Raw genomic sequence first — 21,343 nt, forward strand, 5'->3', positions numbered from 1 at the left:
ACAGAAATAAATATTTCTCAGTTGGTGATATCATTTGGGAAGATTTAGGAAATGATGCCCTGCTGGAGGAAATATGTCACTGGGGATATGCTTTCATAATTTATATCTGCACACCATTTCCAGTTCCTATTCTCTGCTTCATGCTGCAGGTTGAGGATGTGAGAGCTTAGCCTCATGCTATAGCTGCCATGTCTGACACCTGTTGCCATGCCACTTTCATGGTGATCCTGTATCCCCCTGGAACCAAGAGTTAAATTAAAGTCTTTCATAAGTTGATATAGACATTATGATTTTTAAAAATTTTTTATTTATTTTTGCTTTGTGTGCATTAGTGTTTTGCCATGGGAGTCAGGTTCCCTGGAACTGTAGTCACAGACAGCTGTGAGCTGCCATGTGGGTGCTGGGAATTAAACCTGGGTCCTCTGGAAGAGCAATCAGTGCTCTTAACCACGAGCCATATCTCCAGCCCCCAACATTATGTTTTATAACAACATAAAAGGCACAAATAAAAATTCATAAAGTTTTACACCTGAATTATTTATTTCATGTCATTGAAGAGATGAAATCTAAAAGTGTTATTTTATCATTTACATTTATAGAACTTTGTCCACATAAGTTTGCAGTTGCAAACAAAAACAAGCATTATATTGCTTGCACAGATTGTTCACATTGTCAGATTTCTTTATCTCCAGAATACTCTTGTGTAACTTAATTGGCTAAAGATCTTACCAAATCCTTTATAGCCAGATTCTCTTCTGTATGAGTTTTTTCAGGTCCTCAATGACTATTGTCATATGCACAGGCTTTAGCAGAAATGATTTCACACTATAAATTTTACTCTTTTATAAAGACTACCATGAAGTGCAAAACCTTACCACACTGACTACATTTATAGGGTTTCTCTGCAGTATGATGTTTTCTCATGATTTTGAAGATTACAGTAACATACAAAGGCTTTATCACATTGATTACTTTCATAGGATTTCCCTCCAGTATGTGTTCTTTTATGTATTTGGAGTCTACTGTTAAATGCAAAGGCTTTCCCACATTGATTACATTCATAGGGTTTCTCTCCAGTATGTGTTTTTTTATGTATTTGAAGATTAGAGTGAATTGTAAAACTTTTAGCACATTGACTGCATTCATAGTATTTCTCTGAAGTATGGATTCTTTTATGAATTTGGAGATTACTCTGTTGTGAAAAAGCTTTTCCACATTGATTACATTTATAGGGTTTCTCTCCAGTATGTGTCCTTTTATGCATTACAAGATGACTGTGACATGTAAAGGCTTTACCACAATGATTACATTCATAGGGTTTCTCTCCAGTATGTGTTCTTTTATGTGTTTGGAGATAACTATGACATGCAAAGGCTTTACCACACTGATTACATTCATAGGGTTTCTCTCCTGTATGTGTTCTTTTATGTATTTGGAGATGACTATGACATACAAAGGCTTTACCACATTGATTACATTCATAGGGTTTCTCTCCAGTATGTACTCTTCTATGCATTAGAAGATGACTGTGTTGTGAAAAGGCTTTACCACATTGATTACATTTATAGGGTTTCTCTCCAGTATGTGTTCTTTTATGTGTTTGGAGACTACTGTCACGTGCAAAGGCTTTACCACATTGATTACATTTATAGGGTTTCTCTCCAGTATGAATTCTTTTATGTGTTTGGAGATAATTGTGATATGCAAAGGCTTTACCACATTGATTACATTCATAGGGTTTCTCTCCTGTATGTGTTCTCTTATGTATTTGGAGAGAATTGTGACATACAAAGGCTTTACCACACTGACTACATTCATAGGGTTTCTCTCCAGTATGTATTCTTCTATGCATTAGAAGATGACTATGTTGTGCAAAGGCTTTACCACACTGATTACATTTATAGGGTTTCTCTCCAGTATGTGTTCTTTTATGTGTTTGGAGACTACTGTCACGTGCAAAAGCTTTACCACATTGATTACATTCATAGGGTTTCTCTCCAGTATGTGCTCTTTTATGCCTTAGAAGACTACTGTTACATGCATAGGCTTTACCACATTGATTACATTCATAGGGTTTCTCTCCAGTATAGATTCTTTCATGCCTTTGAAGAAGATTATGATATGCATAGGCTTTAACACTTTGAATATATTCAGAAGGTTTCTCTCCAGTATAACTTCTTTCATGCCTGCAACGATAATTAGCATATATAAAAGATTTACCATATTCATTACACTGTTGAATATATCTGAATGAATTAATTTTACCCTTCAGTATAACTGTAAAGAGGAATCAGATCATAAGGCTTTATCACTTTGTTTAAACTCATTGTTCCCCTTCATTAAGGGTTGTTTTATATCTTTGAATATACCTTTGATGGTAAGAGCTAGGACTCACATTTATAGCATCTTTTTTTCTATATGAAATTTTTTCACATATTTGAAGAGAACTGGAAAAATTTAGAGCTTTACTACCCTTATTGCAATCATAAATTTTCCTATACTGTGAATCATACTACATTTGCAAAGTGAACCAGGACAAAATGAAGTATCTATGCATTCCTAGTACTCATGGGTATTTTCTGCAGTGCTAATTTGTTGATACATTTCCAATAAAGCTGGCAAATCAATTACTTGTAAATTTGAATCACATTCAACAAGTCTACTCAAATTGGGGATTACTATAAATCTAATTGTTCTGAGAGGGAGAAGGGTATGTCGCTTCTTTCAATATCCCTATGTTCATATGGCTTGTATCCAGAGTGACATATAATATACCTATTAAAGAAAGAATAGCAAAGAAAAGGTGTGCACATTTGCCATCACACAGTCTGACTTTCTGTTCCTCATAGACATATGGTATAGGGATTAAGGTTTCTCCACAACAACCACCCCTTGGCTCTTGACTCTAACTGCCCCTCTCACTAAACTGAGCAGTCACAACAAGTATATGAGTTACACTAGCTTTACTGTGAACTATTTACTTATTAGAAGGTTTTAGACATATACTTATCACTGTACACACTTTTTTTAGACATACTTATCAATGTACGTACATTTGTAATATGAGTGGTATGAAACTAAATGGATTGGCAGTTCTACAGCATAGCTCCCATGAGGCTATGATTCAAATGGTGATATCTGTTAAGGCATTGTTTCTTTGTCTTCTTTCTTAAAATAATGCCTTGCAAACACAATTCACTTACTTGACATTGTAGTATATGGTTTTATGAGAACTTAATAATCATCAATACACTTTAAGTTGTGCTTATTTATACTGTTGTTTTCTTTAAAACTTCCAGACATCTTAAAATTTCTTCTGAGGCATATTTGTATTAGCTTGCACATGAAAATTACCTTCCATGTCTTCTAGAACTTTGACAATGGTCTTCAATATTATGATCTTCCCATTTGTAGCCTAAAATATAGTACCAGAAAATGTATGATATATTATTGGAAACTGCAAATTTTAAGTTATTATCTTCAGTGAACCTTAGAAACATGCCTGATTGTGGTGATATTTTATTTGTGCACCCCAACAAAGCTTATCTGAGGATCAGAGGAAAAAGCCAGCCACTATATTACTACATAGAGGTCATGTAGTGGTAGTACATGCCCTTAACCCTAACATTCATCCAGCTCTCTGTGAGTTCAAGGCCACACTGGGAATAGAGCCAGGAATGGTGGCATAAGCCTTTAATCCTAGCAGTAGTTAACCATAGAGGTCTGGAGGGCTGTACAGAAAGGAAGTGATAGAGCTGGGAAGAAAGAAGAAAGTGATGTAGCTGGGCAGAGAGAGGAAGTGAGATGGCAGGGCACAGAAAGGATATAGGCATGAGTATACAGGAAGTGGCTCTCTTTGAAGGCTGAGGAGTTGGTAAGGTGAGGTTGTCTGTGACTTTTCCTATTCCTCTGATATTTCAGTTTTCACTCCAATATCTGGCTCTGGGTTTTTTTTTTATTAATAAGACCATTTAGCAATTTGTCTTACACCTGATTTATTCACATCATTCTTCCTCAGTCTCAATTGTAATTACAGAAGAGCATCAATAATTAAGAAAAAAGTCACCCCCTTATTTTAAAATGTGAAGACTGTGAAGTAAAATTCACAGTTTTACCTATAGCAGTAAGGTTCCTGTAGGTATCCAGCATCACATCTCTGTAGAGACTCTTCTGGGAAGGATCCAGCAAAGCCCACTCTTCCTGAGTGAAGTCAACATGCACATCTTCATAGGCCACTGCATTCTAAAATATCCCACATGTGTACAAAAGAAAGTGATACTGACAACATTGTAAATGTATACTTATTTAAAAATATAATCATAATTATTGTGCTTCCCACATTTATTCCATGACACAGAAGTTCTAATATAATCACCAAGTTAGTTTAGAAGGAAACTGAATAAGAGAGTCACCGCTATCATTTCTGCACCCTTTTCATGGGATATTACCTTGTTAGACAAATGCCTATTAACAGGCAAGACAAGTAAACAGATCAGTAGTACTGACTACACATCAGAGAAATTATATGAACAATTACTAACTACAAAAAAAGATGGGCAAGCTGGGTGTACCAGCACTCAGAAGGCAGAGGCAGGTGTGTCTGCCTGAGTTGAATGCTAGCCTTGTTTACACAATCAGTTCCAACACAGCCAGAAGTACATATTAAGAACCTGTCTCCCCTGCAAAAATCAAACAAAAAAGACAGAAAGAACTCGGAGGGTTTTTTTTTTTTTTTTTTTTACTGAAGTTCCTACAAAGAGCTATGCATTCACTCCAGTTCTATATTCATCTTCCAGAAACCTGAAGTGCCTGTCTAAACTGTAACATTAATAAGATCTTACTGAAATGAACTGCATGTTTAAACAGGTACAAATGGACACATGGAAACATGAGCAATATAAATGTTGATCATAAATAATCAAAAGTAGGGCAGGAAAGATACTCCAGCAGTAAAGAGCTCTTGCTGGTTTTGCATATGGGTAGGCTCAATTGCCAGTACTTACATGGGGAAACACAACTATCCATTATTCCAAGCTCAGGGTTCTGAGACCACCTTTGGACTAGTGTGAGGACCAGAAACCCATGGAGAACATATCCATACATAAAGACAAAAGACTCATATTCATTTAAAAAAATTCAAAGCAAATACAACAGGCAGGAAGAATGTCAAACCTGCAATCCAATGACCCAGAAGGCTCAGGCAATATTAGAGTCATGAATACATACCACCCTGGGAAAGAGAATGATACCCTCTGCCAAATTTCAAAATTCAAGATGTTGGTGAAGCTCAGCACAACAGTACATACTCAACATGTACAAAAACCTACATTCCAGGCCCATTGCCCAATAATATAAAAACAAAACAAAACCCAGGAATGTTGGCCCACCTTTAATCCCAGCACTTGGGAGCCAAAGTCAGATGGATCTTTGAATTTGAGGCCATTCTGGTCTACTGAGCTACTTTCAGTACAGCCAGAGCTACACAGACAAACCTTGTCTTCAAAAAACAAAAACAACAAAATTAAAAAACAAAAACAAAAACAGCAGGCTAGCAAAATGGTTTAGCATTGAACAGCAATTGCTTCTACTGTATATTATGTAATTTAGGGTTAGAGTCTATAATAGTGGTTATGTCATGACAGCACAAGGAATGTAGTTGATCAGTTTCAACCACAGCACGGTAGACAAAAAGAACAGGAAATGGGTTGAGGCTATAGACACTCATCTCCCATCCCTAATGAGAAATTTTACCCAGACATCTCCTCCTACTAAAAGTTCCACAAGCACCCCAAAGAGAGCCATCAAAGAGAGACACATGATGTTCAAATACATCATCTATATAGGAGTTTTTCATTCAGTTAATTATATTCTGATGCAGGTCACTATGGGCTCATGGTCATCCAATGAAGAAAATGCATTTGGTCACTTCAATGATCCTCAGAGTCTACAACAGCCCCTATACTATTCAAATGTACAAAGTTTCTTCTGACACTCAAGATAAACTCTTGATTGTGACATCTTGTAAAATCAGAAAACAAGTCATATCTTTCCAACATACAATGGCACAAAATACAAATTTACATTACAAAAGAGGAATGTATACATAATGAGGGATGATTGGGCCAAGACAAGACTGAAACCCAGCATGGCAACCATCAAATCCTGTAGCTCTGTGTCAGACACATAGGGATTTAGTTTCAAATGGCTTAGACAGTCCTATCACTTCAACTTCTTACACATCATTCTCTTTGGTTACTTCCACTCCCTATATGCATCTCACCATGGCAGATGTCTCATAGCTTGGTTACCTCAACATCTTATGGTCTTAGAATATAGGCTCCATCTGCACAGCATCATGCAATGAACTCTCAGTCTCATTCCAATAAGTGGCTAAGTAAGAAGTTAGGGGTTTTATAAAGTTAGTAAGGCTATAAGAAAGGAGGGTCTGAGCTAAATTGTGTAAAGCTATTACTTAAGGTCCATCTGACCAAGGTGGTGTCTCCTTGTAGAATTTATCTTAAATCAGGAGACTAGCATGTGGTGGTCTGGACTGTTGTTTCTGTTAGTCCTTGAAAGTGGCTAAGGGAGATATCTGATTCCAGTGCTGAAAGGGGAGAAATGGATGGGCTGGGAGAAGGAAGCCTTTCCTGAGGCTGTTCTCCAAATACCTTGAATGCATATGTCCAGAGAGTCCACACTGTTAGCAATTCTTAGGGAAAAAAATCAATTGGGAAAACTATGAAGGCACACATGATTTTCATAACAGAAGACAGCTGATATGTAACAAGCCAAATAACAACAAAAAGCTCCTTGAAATTTGGCTTCCTCTGAAGGAATTCCTTGATCCCTTCAGGTAGTGGTTTTGCCATAACTAGCTGAGTTCTTATAATATATTCCTATGGCCTGTAGCTGAGGGGCATCTGTGGTTGGTATGTAAAATGAATAATTTTTTTTTTAATTAAAAACATTTTTTTAAAGGAGCTCTGTCTTTTTCTATATATATATATCGGGGCTCTGTAGGCCTTGGCAGGTTACAAGGCCCAGAGAGGCCCAGTTTCTTGAGTATCTTCTAGGAGTTCTGCTGTTGGTTGTTTCTACTCTTTTGAGGGGTCCATCACTCAGCTCCCAAATAAATCACACACGGAGACTCATTCTTAAGTATAAACATCCAGCCTTAGCTTGGCCCGTTTCTTGCCAGCTTTCCTTAACTTACCACATCTACCTTTTGCCTCTGGGCTTTTCTCATTCTCTTCTGTAAATCTTTCTCTGTGGCTTGCTGGATGGCTGGCCCCTGGAGTCCTCCTCCTTCTCTGGCTACTTCTCTCTAGCCTAGATTCCTCCTCCTACTTATTCTTTCTGCCTGCCAGCCCCACCTATTTCTCCCTCCTTCCTTCCATTCAGTTCTTTATTAGACTACCAGGTGCTTAGACAGGCAAAGCAACATAGCTTCACAGAGTTAAACAAATGCAACATAAACAAAAGTAACACACCTTAAAATAATATTCTACAACAAAGTTATGCACTTGGCATTTGACATTTAGGTGTAAGATCCATTTGGAATTAATGTTGTGGAGGTTCTAAAAGGCATCTCTTGTGTTGGGTAGCACTCCACTACTAAGCAACCCCAGCAGGCACCCAAGGATGTTCCTGCCACAGCAACAAGTAGATTTAGGGTGGATGCACACCTCTCCTTCTGCTCCTCCAGATCCAATCCTCCTAGTCTAATCCCCATGCCTGTAGCAAAAAATCTTCTGTGGTCTCCCTTTCCTCTCTGACCCCATCCCCAGTGTATCACAAAGATCTTTTCCTCCAACCTTCCTTCTGCCTCCCCACCCAAATAATCTCATCATCCCAGCCTCCAACACTGGCAAGCATTCACTGGGAACACAGAACCTGAGCAGGCCAGGGAAACAGGTAAGCCATCTGAAGACTCCCTCTTCACCTCCAAATCTAATCCCCCAGTCTCATCCCTAGCACTTCCACAGAACATCAGCTACAGCCTCCCCCCCATACCCTATCCCCTCCTCCTGCCCACATTTCCTGTAGATCCCAGAGACCACCCCCACCTAGTCTCCCTCCCACCACTGATTTAGCCCAGCCCCCAACTCATACAGTGACCACCTGCAGATCTTCTCTTCTCCCTCTGTTCCCCTAGATTCAATACCCCATCTCATCCCCAGCTCTGCAGCAGAACACCTGTGACAGCCTTTCCTGCCTACCTGTTCCCATCTCCTGTGAATCTCACAGATCTTTCCCTTATAACTTCCCTCTTCCTAATAGTGCAAGTGATGATGTAAAAGCTGTACCTTAGTGGATGATTTCTGATTCTGTTCTCCTTATTACAGATTGCTTTCTTAACATGTAGTTAGCATCATATGTATTTCCACCATTGTGATGACAGTCATCATGATATATGGCATAAAACAGCCTGTGAAATTTTATTTTTGATTCATTCTCCAAAACTCTTTTAGATAAAGTAAATCTTAAATGTGAAAGGAGAGTCTTAGTCATGTGCACATGTTGGAAGTTTAGTCCCTGGAAATTTGCAATATGATATAAATTATTTAAATGCCAGTTCTTTCACAACATGTTCAAATATGACACATTAAATACTAAAGGTTTTGTTAACAAGGAAGATATATGCAATATTTCAAGTGGAGAAAACTGGACAAGAGAAATGATGCATAAGGAATATTGAAATCTGGAATTTAAATGTCCTAATTCTGGAAAAAGTAATGTTAATTGCCACTCAACATAGTCTCACATAAGTTTGCTTTTGTTCCCTAAGTATGTCTTTATTGGAGTTCCCTTCAAATGACAGATGAACTGATAGAAAGTCATGACAAACTCAAAGAAATACATTTATAGTCAGAGTGTTGGGCCAGGAGAGAGAAAAGGATCAAGGATGCACACTCACATAGAGTCCCAAGCACCACATCAGATGGGTGAGGTCTTGTGGTCTGGGGACAACTTCTGCTTTCAATCTTGAGCAGAGAAGCTCCTGTTGTGATGCCAGGTAACTTTGATTGCTCAAGGTGCTGAAGATTATACAATGTTGGGTTTTATTGCTAAATGGGATAGCTACACCACTCCCTCTTAGAAAAGATTGTGGAGTAGGAAGTCCAAAGAGTTTAAAGGCTGGATGTAAAAAACTCTTCTGGTATTACATTGCCTTTCTCATCATGAACTCATAACATTGTGGTTCTTGCATTGTACCTGAGTAAGACTATATTCAGTCCTGGACTAAGAACAATTTCAAGGGGACTCATGGCTCTCTGAGGAAGCTAGTGGATGCTTATGGATACTTGTGAAAAGGATTCACTGACATTAGTGGTACAGTGCCAAGTCCATCCAGCATAGCTCTAGGGATGGACTTGACTGGAGCAGTGAGGGAATAAAGAAAAGACAGGTAGACAGACACATAGACAGAGAGCTGGGGTTGATTGTTCTGGGGTCTCACATGAAGAAACCTCAGCACCCGAGAAGTTCAGCACATTTATTGTATAGACTTGAACAGAGGTGCAGGATTACTGTATACCCTTGAACAAGGAGATAGAGTTATGGCACACAATAAACAAGGAAGTGGGGTTGAGTGTATACACTTGGATCAAGGAGACAAGTTTAGCTAACTAGGTAGGAGCAGTCTCTGTATGGGAACAGTATTCAGGCTATAAACATCCAGGAGAAAAACATGGTGGACTTCTTTTTGCAAACACTGTCAATATCCACAGTTAGGCCACTGAGGTATAGCGTTACATTTCTCTAATCCTTATTCTGGGTGATGGAAGCTTTTCTACTTTTCCATGGATATGAGGTTATGGTTCTTTGCATCGTTGGCTTATGACAAGAACACACACTTGCTAAGGACTTCTCACACTCTAGGATTCTTCCACTCTACATAGTATAGCCACTGGTTAGTTCACCTTGCTGCAAAGATGCATGCTGCAGGTGAACAACAGTGAGAAAGTTTCACTGGGCATGTTTCTATTGGGAACTCCAGCTGATTACCTAAACTGGGTTCATTAGTTCATTTCTACTGAATACTTGTTAGCCCCCAATGTGATGAAGTATCCTTTTTCCTTCTCATTTTTGTTTTCTTTGAAAACCTCAGTACAGTGGAAACTGCTTTTACTGGACATCTCTTGCAAATCCCAAGGAGATTACAAATTTAATTTCTTCTTGATGTTGTAAGTGCTGAATTTAAAGATATATTTTTATATATCTGTCTGCCTGCCTGCCTATCACCTACCCATTTATTATTGCTGTATCTTTCCATTGGTATGTATTCTTTTACTTTGGATATATCAATTACACACACATATATTCTATATTCTATTCTCACAACCCCTTGTTTATGTACATACAAATATTATAAGTTACAATACACATATGAGATTTTTTTTCTGAGACTGGGCAACCTCACTCATATCATATTGTCAAGATCCATCCATTTTATGCAAATTTAATACTATGTGTATATGTTAAATAACGACTGATTAAAAATAAAAGCTATTACTATTACTGATGAAACATACAGCATACATGCAATTCTGAAAACCATCATCACTTCAACAAACCCAAAGGATTCACTGATATATCCATTGATGATTCAAAAAGCAGTGACATTTAGGATTTCCATAGCAGAATGTCATGGAAGTGTCAGTTACCCTGTGTGTGTGTGTGTGTGTGTGTGTGTGTGTGTGTGTATGTGTGTGTGTTTACATGCTTGCATCCACAGTCTACTTATTGAATCTTTCTCAGTTGAAGCTCTCATCAATTTGACTAAGTCTTTTCTAGTTTCATTTCAATTTCTCATTAGGTTACAAAGAATCAGGCTTTATTATAGTTTTTTTCAACAAAACTTGTTTTTGTTGTTTTTCATTCCCCTTTGTTCCTCCCATCTCCCTCCCCTAACTGAAACTCTAACTCCAGTTATGTCACATGTGACCTCTCATCATTCTTAACATCCTTTGTCCACCTCTCCTGGACACCTGTCTGTTGGGATGTCATTCTGTATGCTGTGAATGTGTTGCTCTAATTGGTTAATAAATAAAACGCTGATTGGCCTGTAGCTAGGCAGGAAGTATAGGTGGGGTGAGCAGACAAAAAGAATTCTGGGAAGAGGAAGGGCTGAGTCAGGAGTCACCAGCCAGACACAAGGAAGCAAGATGTCAAGGCAGAACTGAGAAAAGATACCAAGCTATGTAGCTAAACATAGATAAGAATTATGGTTTACTTTAAGTATAAAAGCTAGTCAGTAATAAGCCTGAGCTAAAAGCCAAGCAATTATAATTAATATAAGCTTCTGAGTGATTATTTTATAAGTGGGCCATGGGACTACAGGGGCTTGGCGGGACCCAAGAACTATCTGACTACAAATGGCACCCAGATGTGGTGGCAAGAGTTTCCACCTAAAACCTGAGAGAGCTTAAGAAGAGATTATAGGGCTGGAGAGATGGCTCAGAGGTTAAGAGCACTGGATGTTCCAGAGGTCCTGAGCTCAATACCCAGCAACCACATGGTGGCTCACAACCATCTAGAATGATATCTGGTGTGCAGATGTACATACAGGCAGAACATTGTATACATATTAAATAAATAAATCTTTTTAAAAAATGAGAGAGATTATAAATATAGCTAAGAGTACCTTCCCAGGTTGTGTCGCTCATGGTGGGCTGAGGTTCAGTGATGTATTCCCTGGCTGTGGCAGGTTTGTGGTATGCAGGCTGGTGCTACAGCATGGCGGATTCCCACCAAGTTACACAGAGGTTTCTCCAAGTCGTGCAGCACAATATGTGGCAGATTTAGCTTTTGCTAGTACAGACAAAAAAAATGGCTTGTAGGCTACATGCTGCTTTGATGGAGGCATACACCTACTGCTTCCAAGAGTTGGTGGTGACCATGGCTCCCAGAGCTGGTGGTAAATGTACCACTGCCATATTGGGAAGCTGAAGTGGGTGAAATCAGCAGCCAAGGCTTCCATTTCAGTACTAGCCACTGCAGTTTAAAGCAACAGATTCACAATAAGGCAGATTCAGATGGAATAAGACTTTAAATGGTTTAACAGTGTGTGTAAAAATGTATGTAGGCTTGGAAGAGAGAAGAAAATGAATATAGACAGTTATATAAAGAAATCATTAAAAAAATAAAGTCTTTAAAGAGACAGTAAAGGTAATGTAAAAAAAATAAGCCATGTGAAAATGGATATTACAAAGAGAATCTGGATTGTGTTGTCTTTGGGATTTTTGACTGCAGAAAGACATTTGATTGTTAAGGCTGTTGGGTTATATATATATATATATATATATATATATATATATATATATATGTAGTATCTTGACTTCAAAATTTATATTTAAGGATATGTTGCTTTGGAAAAGAGGTTCTGCTTTTATTTCCATAGAAGATGAAAACCTATGTATTGTTTCCAAGCTAAGATGGTTTGATCAAGGAAGAACCCCTAAGACGTCTCCAGATGTTTCAACATCCAGATCAGCTTCAAGGCAACTGGATCAGACAATGCAGCCTTATAGACTACTCCAGTCAGGACTTGATCATAATTCTTAATTTTCTCAGGGTCCCCATAAGATTGCCAGTGCCCCCATCCAGCAGGAAGTAGTATGAGAAGCTACATTCAAATTCCCAAATTATTGTTTATGTGTTTATTTTTATTTAAAGGGGGTTTATTATAAATGCAAACTCTTTCTAATGAAGAAAATGGGATAGTATAGATATGATAGGATGAAAGGGTAGATTATTGAACCTACTTTTAAAGAGCAACAACTTGTTTAAAAATGTTTTACATTGCTATGGATTTTAGTTTATTAATACAAATTTAAAGTTAACTTTGTTATACTGTATGTATATTTCTACTCTTGTTTAAAGTATTTTGTTTATGCAACTCATTTGAAATTGTAATGTATAGTTGAGAAATACAGATTAATAATTAGTCATCTATGATAATCAAATTTATAGTCATGTTAGTTAAGTTTTCAAAGTATACATAAATATATTTCAATTAGGTATCTTCAAATACTTCAGAGACCTACATAATATGGCATTTAAAATATTTAAAAACTTAGACTTTCCTGGACAATGAGACACATCTGCTCCTGGCTGTAGCAGGAATCTTAAAGCATCTTATTAATAAAATCAGACTCAGAGCCAGGTATTGGGGTGAATGCTGGAAGATCAGAGAAACAGAACAAGCCACAGCTTCCTCACCTTGCCAGTTCCTCACCCAATCCTGTTTCCTCAGACTGGAAGCCTCTGAGTCCTCATATCTGAATGGATCTCAGCTGAACTGCTGCTCAAAAGCCTAAAGGCTTAACCAGCCAAATGCTTCTAGTTTCTGGTCTTCATGTCTTATATACCTTTCTACTTTCTACCATCACTTCCTGGGATTAAAGGCATGTGTCACCATGCCTGGCTGTTTCCAATGTGGCCTTGAACTCACAGAGATCCAGAGGGATTTCTGCCTCTGGAATGCTAGGATTAAAGGTGTGTGCATAACCTCTATGTTTAATATTGTGGCTGTTCTGTCTCTGACCCCAGATAAGTTTATTAGGGTGCACAATATTTTGGGGAACACAATACCACTATACCTGGCAGCACCAATTTACTTCAAAGAGGAAGATGGGTGTCAAAGACACTCCATATGGAGTTTATCTTCTTCTTGGCAAAAATACACATTTGGGCAAGAAAATATTCTTGCCAAAACTGCTTGACAAAGTATTGTATCGACTGGACATGCAGTACCCATAGGAAGGTGACCACTGAACTTTGCAAGGCAAGATGGTCCTTCAGGTTCCTGCTTTACAGAGGAGACTGCCAAATATTCTACAAGACACAGGGAGAAGCAACTAAAAAACTCTAGACCTATTGGCTGAAGATGGATGCCCCAACGTTACAGAGGAAGTTTTGATGAATGTCCAGGCAGCAAGATGTCTCTGTCATTTCTAGAATGATGGAAGTTGCTTACAATGCATTTCCTGTTTACTTAGGTAATATATCTTTCTGGGGTCTTTGATGTAGTTGAAAACTGTTACAATTTTATTGGTTATGATAAAAGATAAATTAGATATAAAACTTTAGACTCACAAATATAGGATAGAGTATTGTCTTTAATATTGCCAAATACAAATAGACTAGATACTTTAACTGTAATTCTTGCTTGACAACTGTTTTGTTATATATAATTTTACTATGTTAAAGTTAAAAGCTTTTTCGATTAGACAGAAAAGGGGAAGTGCTGTGGGATATTGTTCTATATGCTGTGAATATGTGTTGCTCTGATTGGTTTTTAAATAAAACGCTGATTGGTCAGTAGCTAGGCAGGAAGTATAGGTGGGGTAAGCAGACAAGGAGAATTCTGGGAAGAGGAAGGGCTGAGTCAGGAGTCACCAGCCAGACACAGAGGAAGCAAGATGTCAAGGCAGAACTGAGAAAAGGTACCAGGCCATATGGCTAAACATAGATAAAAATTATGGGTTACTTTAAGTGTAAGAGCTAGTCAGTAATAAGCCTGAGCTAAAAGCCAAGCAGTTATAATTAATATAAGCTCCTGAGTGATTATTATTTTGTTTTTGTTTTTGTTTTTTTGAGACAGAGTTTCTCTGTGTAGCTTTGGAACCTGTCCTGAAACTCACAGAGATCCGCCAGCCTCTGCCTCCTGAATGCTGGAATTAAAGGCATGCACCACCACTGAGTGATTATTTTATAAGCAGGCCATGGGACTACAGGGGTTTGGCGGGACCTGAAAAACATTCAACTACATCTATCTAGTTTTACATTCTACTCTCACAGCCCATTATTTAAGTACATACAAACATATTAAGTTAGGATACAATGTAACAGAGCATGAGATTTTTATTTTTCTGAAATTAGGTCACCTCATCCATAATATCAAACCCCCAAGATTCACCTTTTTCTGCAAATGTAATAATTTCACTTTTTTTTTTTAAACAGCTGAAGGGCACTTAGGCATTTTGCTAGCATACTCACTGATAAATTTGAGGAACAAGACTAAGTGTCTTCTTTGCCATCTAAGTTTTATATCATCAGTTTAAATAGTATTAAGAGATATAAATTGCAGAATATGGTAGACTGACATTTACAATAATACTATTCAATTCCTCACTAAAGTATTTCTAATGGAATCAGAATACCATAGTTATTTGTTATTTGCCTAAACAACCATGTATCTAAAAATAAACAGTATAGTAAGGTGACTACAAGAAATAATACTATATTAAATATTTGAAGTCACTGAGTGTACATCTTAAATGCTCACTCTTGAATGTTTGAGGTTAGAGATATATTAATTAGATTAATTTACTCATTTAACAGTGTACATGTATATCAAATATGCTGTACATAAAACCATGCAATATTTGTTTGTCAGTTATACTTTTCAAAATCTGGGTGAGATTTTGTAAAATTGGGCTATAAACATACTGGCTTCTTTCTTTTCTCTCCCTCTCTGATTAAAGACAAATACAATGTTATTAGGTACCCTTGAATATGTGACAGGGAAAAGAGGGAAGTATCTGGTCAAGTTCCATCAAGCAACTAAGAGGTCCCAGTGCAATAGACTGTGAGATAGTGAACACTACAGACAACTATGCAAGTGAGCAAGATGAAGCCTATTGGCCTTAAACTTCCAATCACTAAAATCAATGTGTTGGCCAAATTTTCTAAAGCTCTAGCAGAAAATGCATGTTCATGTCTCTTTGTCAGCTCTAAAAACTTCCTGCCTTCTTTGGTTAACACCCACTTTATCCACCAATGTCAAGAATTGCTGGGGATGGCATATAAGATAGCAGACGTGCTGCCAGCAGAGACTGGAGAAAAGGGGACCCGAGACTGTGGACTATCAATCCGCCGTGTGTTCCCCTCCATATCTTCTGCTTAGCATGCCTCTAGAGGGCCAAGGCAGAAATGCCTATGTGTCCCAAGGTGATGCTTTATGGCGTGCACATGTCATGCCCTCCTCCACATAAATATTTCTTGTAATACTAGTCTTTTTCTTCTATCTGATCTTCATGTTCTGTGTTCCTAGATCAATGGTGATTTCTGTGATACAAGAAGGAGTGAAGTAAATTTCACAGGAAATTATACAGAGATGATCACTCAGGCTGGGGCTAAGGCAGTTATGCAGTTCATGGGAAAGAATCTGCAGCCTGGGGAAGCTTTTTAGGCTTGGATAAACTGTGTGGTCAACTATAGCACAAGGTATGATGTGTATCAACACACTGGATTTAAATTGGCCATAATGAATAATTCAGTTTCTGAGGATATTCTAAGGATATTGTGTAAAACTTGAGACCCTAAAGGGTATTGGCTGAAGACTATAGATGGAGTAACATATAAATGGGATGACCAACTAAAAGTGCCCTAGAATAGGATGAAAATAGTGGCCTCCACCAAGAAAGGGAAATAGCAACTTTAGTTCAGATATTTTTTTATTCCTCATGAAGGAATGTGGAGATAATGTGACAATTGATGGAGTGATTGCTACAAGCTTTATTGGGTTCCTAGATTGAAAAGAGCTGCCAAGAAAGGTGAACTTCCCATCATGGAAGCTCTATAAATTAGATTAGGTCTTCCTTGGAATTGTTGGATATAGAAGGGCAGAAGTTGCTGACGTGCAGGGACAAATTTCTTGTCTGAGGTCATTGTAGCTCACCAGTCATAGGGCTTGGTGTTTGCAGAGGGCTGAGGAAGAACTTAGGTAGCTAGAGGGGTCTTGAGGTTGGAGCAGGCTGTGTGAGAAGGAAATGACTGTCTGGTACATTGACCACTGTTCTTATTTTTTTACCTTTTTTGTGAAATTGCATGTTGCTAGCCTTTGGGTCAAGTACTCAAAAGATTGTATAATCATTAATAATAAACATAGATTATTCTTGCTTTGGTGTTAAGTCTGGGATAGTTACTGTGTTTAGTGAAAGATGATGAAAAACGTATTGGTGATTTTCTAAGAATAATTTTTGGAATCATGAGACCATTTTGTTTGGGTGATTTCCCCTTTCCTTTCTGTTCCCTCTTTACTTATGATAATAAAAGACTGAGGTTACCAGGGCAAAAGCAGAAGCTAAAGTAAGAGAAGCTAGAGAAGCTAAGAGAAGCCAAGGAAGCAAAAGAAACTTAGCAACTGCAGAAGCCTGAAGTGACCTGTCAGCTTGCATGAACATTGTCTCTGAGTCGTTATTGCGCCTTCCAGGTATCCCATCCTTCAGACCCCCGAAACTGCTGAGGCTGGTCCCCGGCAAAGAATGAGTAGCTGAGTCTCTCATACCATATCACTTTGAGACTTCCTGTCTGCCTCCCTGTTGCACTAAAAGCTACCTTGTGATTATTCTTGGCCTATCTAGATAATCTAGGGAAAAAAATCACTTCATTCCAAGGGTCATCTAACTAGCAGCCTTAATTCTATAGGCAACTATAATTCCCCCCTTTCATGTGTTATAAGATATTCACAGTTTCAAAGATTAGATCAGGAAAGCTTAAATGTTCTCACTACAGTTTTTGACTATGTGAAGTGATGGATGTGTTGATGAGTTTAATTAAATCATTTCACAAGGCATACATATAGCAAAATATCATGCTGCACTCCAGAAAAGTATAATCCTCTATTTGTTAATTAAACATTTTTAAGGCTGTTTTAAAGCTGGGTATGGTGATGCTTGTCTTTAATCCCAGCACCAGGAGTCAAAGGCAAGAATATCTCTGAGTTCAAGAGTAGCCTGATTACATATTCAACCAGGGCTACATAGTGAGACCCTATCTCACACTCAGAAAAAGCAGAATTTAAAGAGGCCATTATTCCATATAACAGACAAACTATGTTTTGGCTTTTGGTTTGTTTATTTGTTTTGGTGGGAGCTCTGGGAATGATCTGCAGGCCTTGTACAAGGTAAGTGTGTACCCTACCCCATTTTTCCAACCCCTTTACAGGAACCTTCTTATCTTCATTATATCAAGTTAAAAGTCAATATGTATGAATCATCAATCATAAAGTATAATGGCCACTGAAGCAAATAAAGCTTATAAAATACAAAATTGAAGAAGCCCTACATTATCTTTTTTAATATTTGAAAGTTGCAAATATCACAGCAATGTCTTCAAAAATAGTGAAGCACATATTTGATTTTTATGACACTGTTGCAAAGTTTAACACTGATAATTACTCAAAGGCCCATTTTGTAATTTTGTTTTACGATGAAGTCAGTCCTTTATCCAGGTTCTTGATTGTGCTGGTCTGTGGACCCCAAGAAATGGCCAGTTAGGACATTTACTGATCATCTAAAATTGATTACCTGAATCCACATTGCTAATCTCATCTACTGCCAAAGAAGTGCTGTGGATATCGCTCTGTGTAAATAAAGTTCTGATTGGCCAGTGGCCAGGCAGGAAGTATAGGCGGGACAAGAGAGAAGAGAATTCTGGGAAGTAGAAGGCTGGGGAGAGATACTGCCAGCCGCCGCCATGAGAAGCAACATGTAAAGACACTGGTAAGCCACAAGCCATGTGGCAAAGTATAGACTAACAGAAATGGGTCAATTTAAGATAGAAGAAGTAGATAACAAGAAGCCTGTCACAGCCATACAGTTTGTAAACAATGTAAGTTTCTGTGTGCTTTCTTGGTTGGGTCTGAGCGACTGTGGGACTGGCGGGTAAGAGAGATTTGTCCTGACTGGGCCAGGCAGGAAAACTCTAGTTACAAATGGCGTCCAACGTGTTGGCACGAATTTCCACCTAAAACCTGAAAAAAAAAAGATTCTAAAACAGAGCTAAAAACAGCTTCCTAGTTGTCTCTCTCAAGTTAGTGGCAGCCTGCCAGTTTGAGCTACTATGGCGGGTTCCTGGCATGTGTGTCTGACCTGCCATGTGGTGGGAATGAGGAGTCTACAAGCAGCACTTTACTCTGCTGCATGGTGGATTTAGCCTTTGCTAGTTAAAAAAAAAAAAGTTTCTGGGCTATGTACTGCTTTAATAGAACTGCTTCTGGTAGTTGATGGTACACATGGCTCCAGACCCAGAGCTGACGGTAAACTGTACCACCGCCATGTTGGGAAGCTGAGGTGGGCGGAGCCAGCAGCCACAGAGGTGTTTCAGTCTTACAAAGATGGATATTACACAGAGAATCTGGTTTGTCTTGTCTTTGGGATTTTTAACTGCAAAAAAAGATTTGATTGTAAAAGCTGTTGAGTTAAACAAATATATAAATTTTAAAGACACCTTGACTTCAAAATTTGGATGTAAGGATATGTTACTTTGGAAAAGAGTCTCTGCTTTTGTTTCCACAGAAAGCCAGAGGCTGTGGATTTGTTCCAGATTAAGATATATCAGGTTTGATCAGCCAAGACCACCTGAAAGGTCTCCGATGACACCATGGCCCAGATGATCTGACATCCAGATTGGTTTCAAGGCAACTGGCTCAGAGGTTCACCCTAATGGACTACTCTATAATCCTAAAATTTTCTTTGTATCCCCATAAGATACAGCGCCCCCTTCCAGCAGGAAGTAGTAAGAGAAACTACGCCCACATTCCCAAAATTATCAAGCTGGCTTTGGAGATGGAATTGGCTCACTCCTTCTCTAAACCCAGACATATTGCTAAAAGAAAAGGTTAAGAGATTCTTGTGTCCCAAATCAAAAGAGCCCTCTGGTGTGGGACAGAGAAAAACCAATATTTTTCTTTAAAGCAGGTTGATTATAAATGCGATCTCTTTCTAAAGAAGAAAAGGGGATATGATATAGATATAATAGGATGAAAGGGTAGATTAGGGAACTTACTTCTAAAGAGCAACAACTTGTTTAAAATGTTTTACATTGGTATAGACTTTAGTCTATTGATACAAACTTAAAGTTAATTTTGTTATACTGTGTGTATATTTCTACTCGCGTTTAAGGTATTATGTTTGTATAGCTCATTTAAAATTGTAATGGATAATTAAAAATAGATTAATAATTAATCATCTAGGATAATTATACTTGTAGCCATGTTAGTTAAGTCTTCTAGGTATACACAGAGATATTTCAGATAGATAGGTAATCTTCAAATACTTCAAAGACCTTCAGAATATGGCATTTAAAATATTTTTAAAATTTAGACTTTCTGGACAGTGAGACATGTCTGCTCCTAGCAGCACCAATTTACTTCAGAGAGGAGGATGGGCATTGAAGACACTTCATATCTTATCTTCACCTTAGCAAAAATAGCCATTTGGGCAAGAAACTGTTCTTGCCTGGACTGCTTGATCGACTGGACATGCAGGACCCATAGAAAGGTGACCACTAAACTTTGCTTGACAAAATGGTCCTTCAGGTTCCTGCTTCACAGAGGAAACTGCCAGACATTCTACAGGACATTGAGAGAAGTGACCGAGAGACTCTAGCCCTGTGGGCTGAAGACAAATGCCCCAACTTTACAAAGGAACATTAGGTGACTGTCCAGGCTGCCAGCTGTCTCTGTCTACCCTGCAAGACTCCCGAAAGTTGCTTGCATCCTTCTCCCGGTTCTCAGGTAATATTATATCCTTCTGAGGTCTTTGATGTGGTTGAAGGCTAGATTGTTATAATTTTCTCAGTTATAATAAAAGATAAGTTAGATATAAAACCTTAGACTCACAAATATAAGATAGATAGGATATCTTCTTTAATATTGTGACTGTAATTCTTGCTTGATAATTGTTTTGTTATATGTAATTATACTATGTAAAAGTTAAAACCTTCCTTTAAAAAAAAAGAAAAGGGGAAGTGCTGTGGATATCGCTCTGTGTAAATAAAGTTCTGATTGGCCAGTGGCCAGGCAGGAAGTATAGGCGGGACAAGAGAGAAGAGAATTCTGGGAAGTAGAAGGCTGGGGAGAGATACTGCCAGCCGCCGCCATGAGAAGCAACATGTAAAGACACTGGTAAGCCACAAGCCATGTGGCAAAGTATAGACTAACAGAAATGGGTCAATTTAAGATAGAAGAAGTAGATAACAAGAAGCCTGCCACAGCCATACAGTTTGTAAACAATGTAAGTTTCTGTGTGCTTTCTTGGTTGGGTCTGAGCGACTGTGGGACTGGCAGGTAAGAGAGATTTGTCCTGACTGGGCCAGGCAGGAAAACTCTAGTTACAAAGAAGGAAAGCCCTTACCCTCCTTCCTACCCCTCCCTTTCTGTACTGTCACTATACCAGCTTCAAAATTGGTCAGTGAACTCAATTCTTGCACAGGTACCTCTTCATTTTTAAGTCCCCAATAAAAGCCAGAGAGATTGGAGGACATTCATTAACTGGTCTATTTTTTCTTCTGACCAGTCAAGGCACAGCCTGGAAGGAGTTAGAAGGACTAT

The 21,343-nt window shown here is 38.3% G+C and overlaps 1 protein-coding gene across 2 annotated transcripts in view; it reads right to left on the reverse strand.

The window, feature by feature from the left end:
- Positions 1–823: 823 nt before the first annotated feature.
- The window catches only part of LOC118588283 (zinc finger protein 431-like), a 40,353-nt gene continuing 19,833 nt past the window's right edge, over positions 824–21,343 (reverse strand). Inside the window, exons 2-4 of one of the 2 annotated variants that reach the window (XM_036194519.1) lie at positions 4,116–4,242; positions 3,355–3,415; positions 824–2,186 (exon numbers count right to left, since the gene is read on the reverse strand). In XM_036194519.1, the coding sequence (XP_036050412.1) occupies positions 890–2,186; positions 3,355–3,415; positions 4,116–4,242 (1,485 nt within the window). In that variant the 3' untranslated portion in view covers positions 824–889. Of the gene's footprint in view, positions 2,187–3,350; positions 3,416–4,115; positions 4,243–21,343 lie in introns of those variants that run through there. The other variant, XM_036194520.1, reaches the window with a different exon arrangement.

Source organism: Onychomys torridus, chromosome 8 (genome assembly GCF_903995425.1).
Source record: "Onychomys torridus chromosome 8, mOncTor1.1, whole genome shotgun sequence".
Classification (NCBI taxonomy): Eukaryota; Metazoa; Chordata; class Mammalia; order Rodentia; family Cricetidae; genus Onychomys; species Onychomys torridus.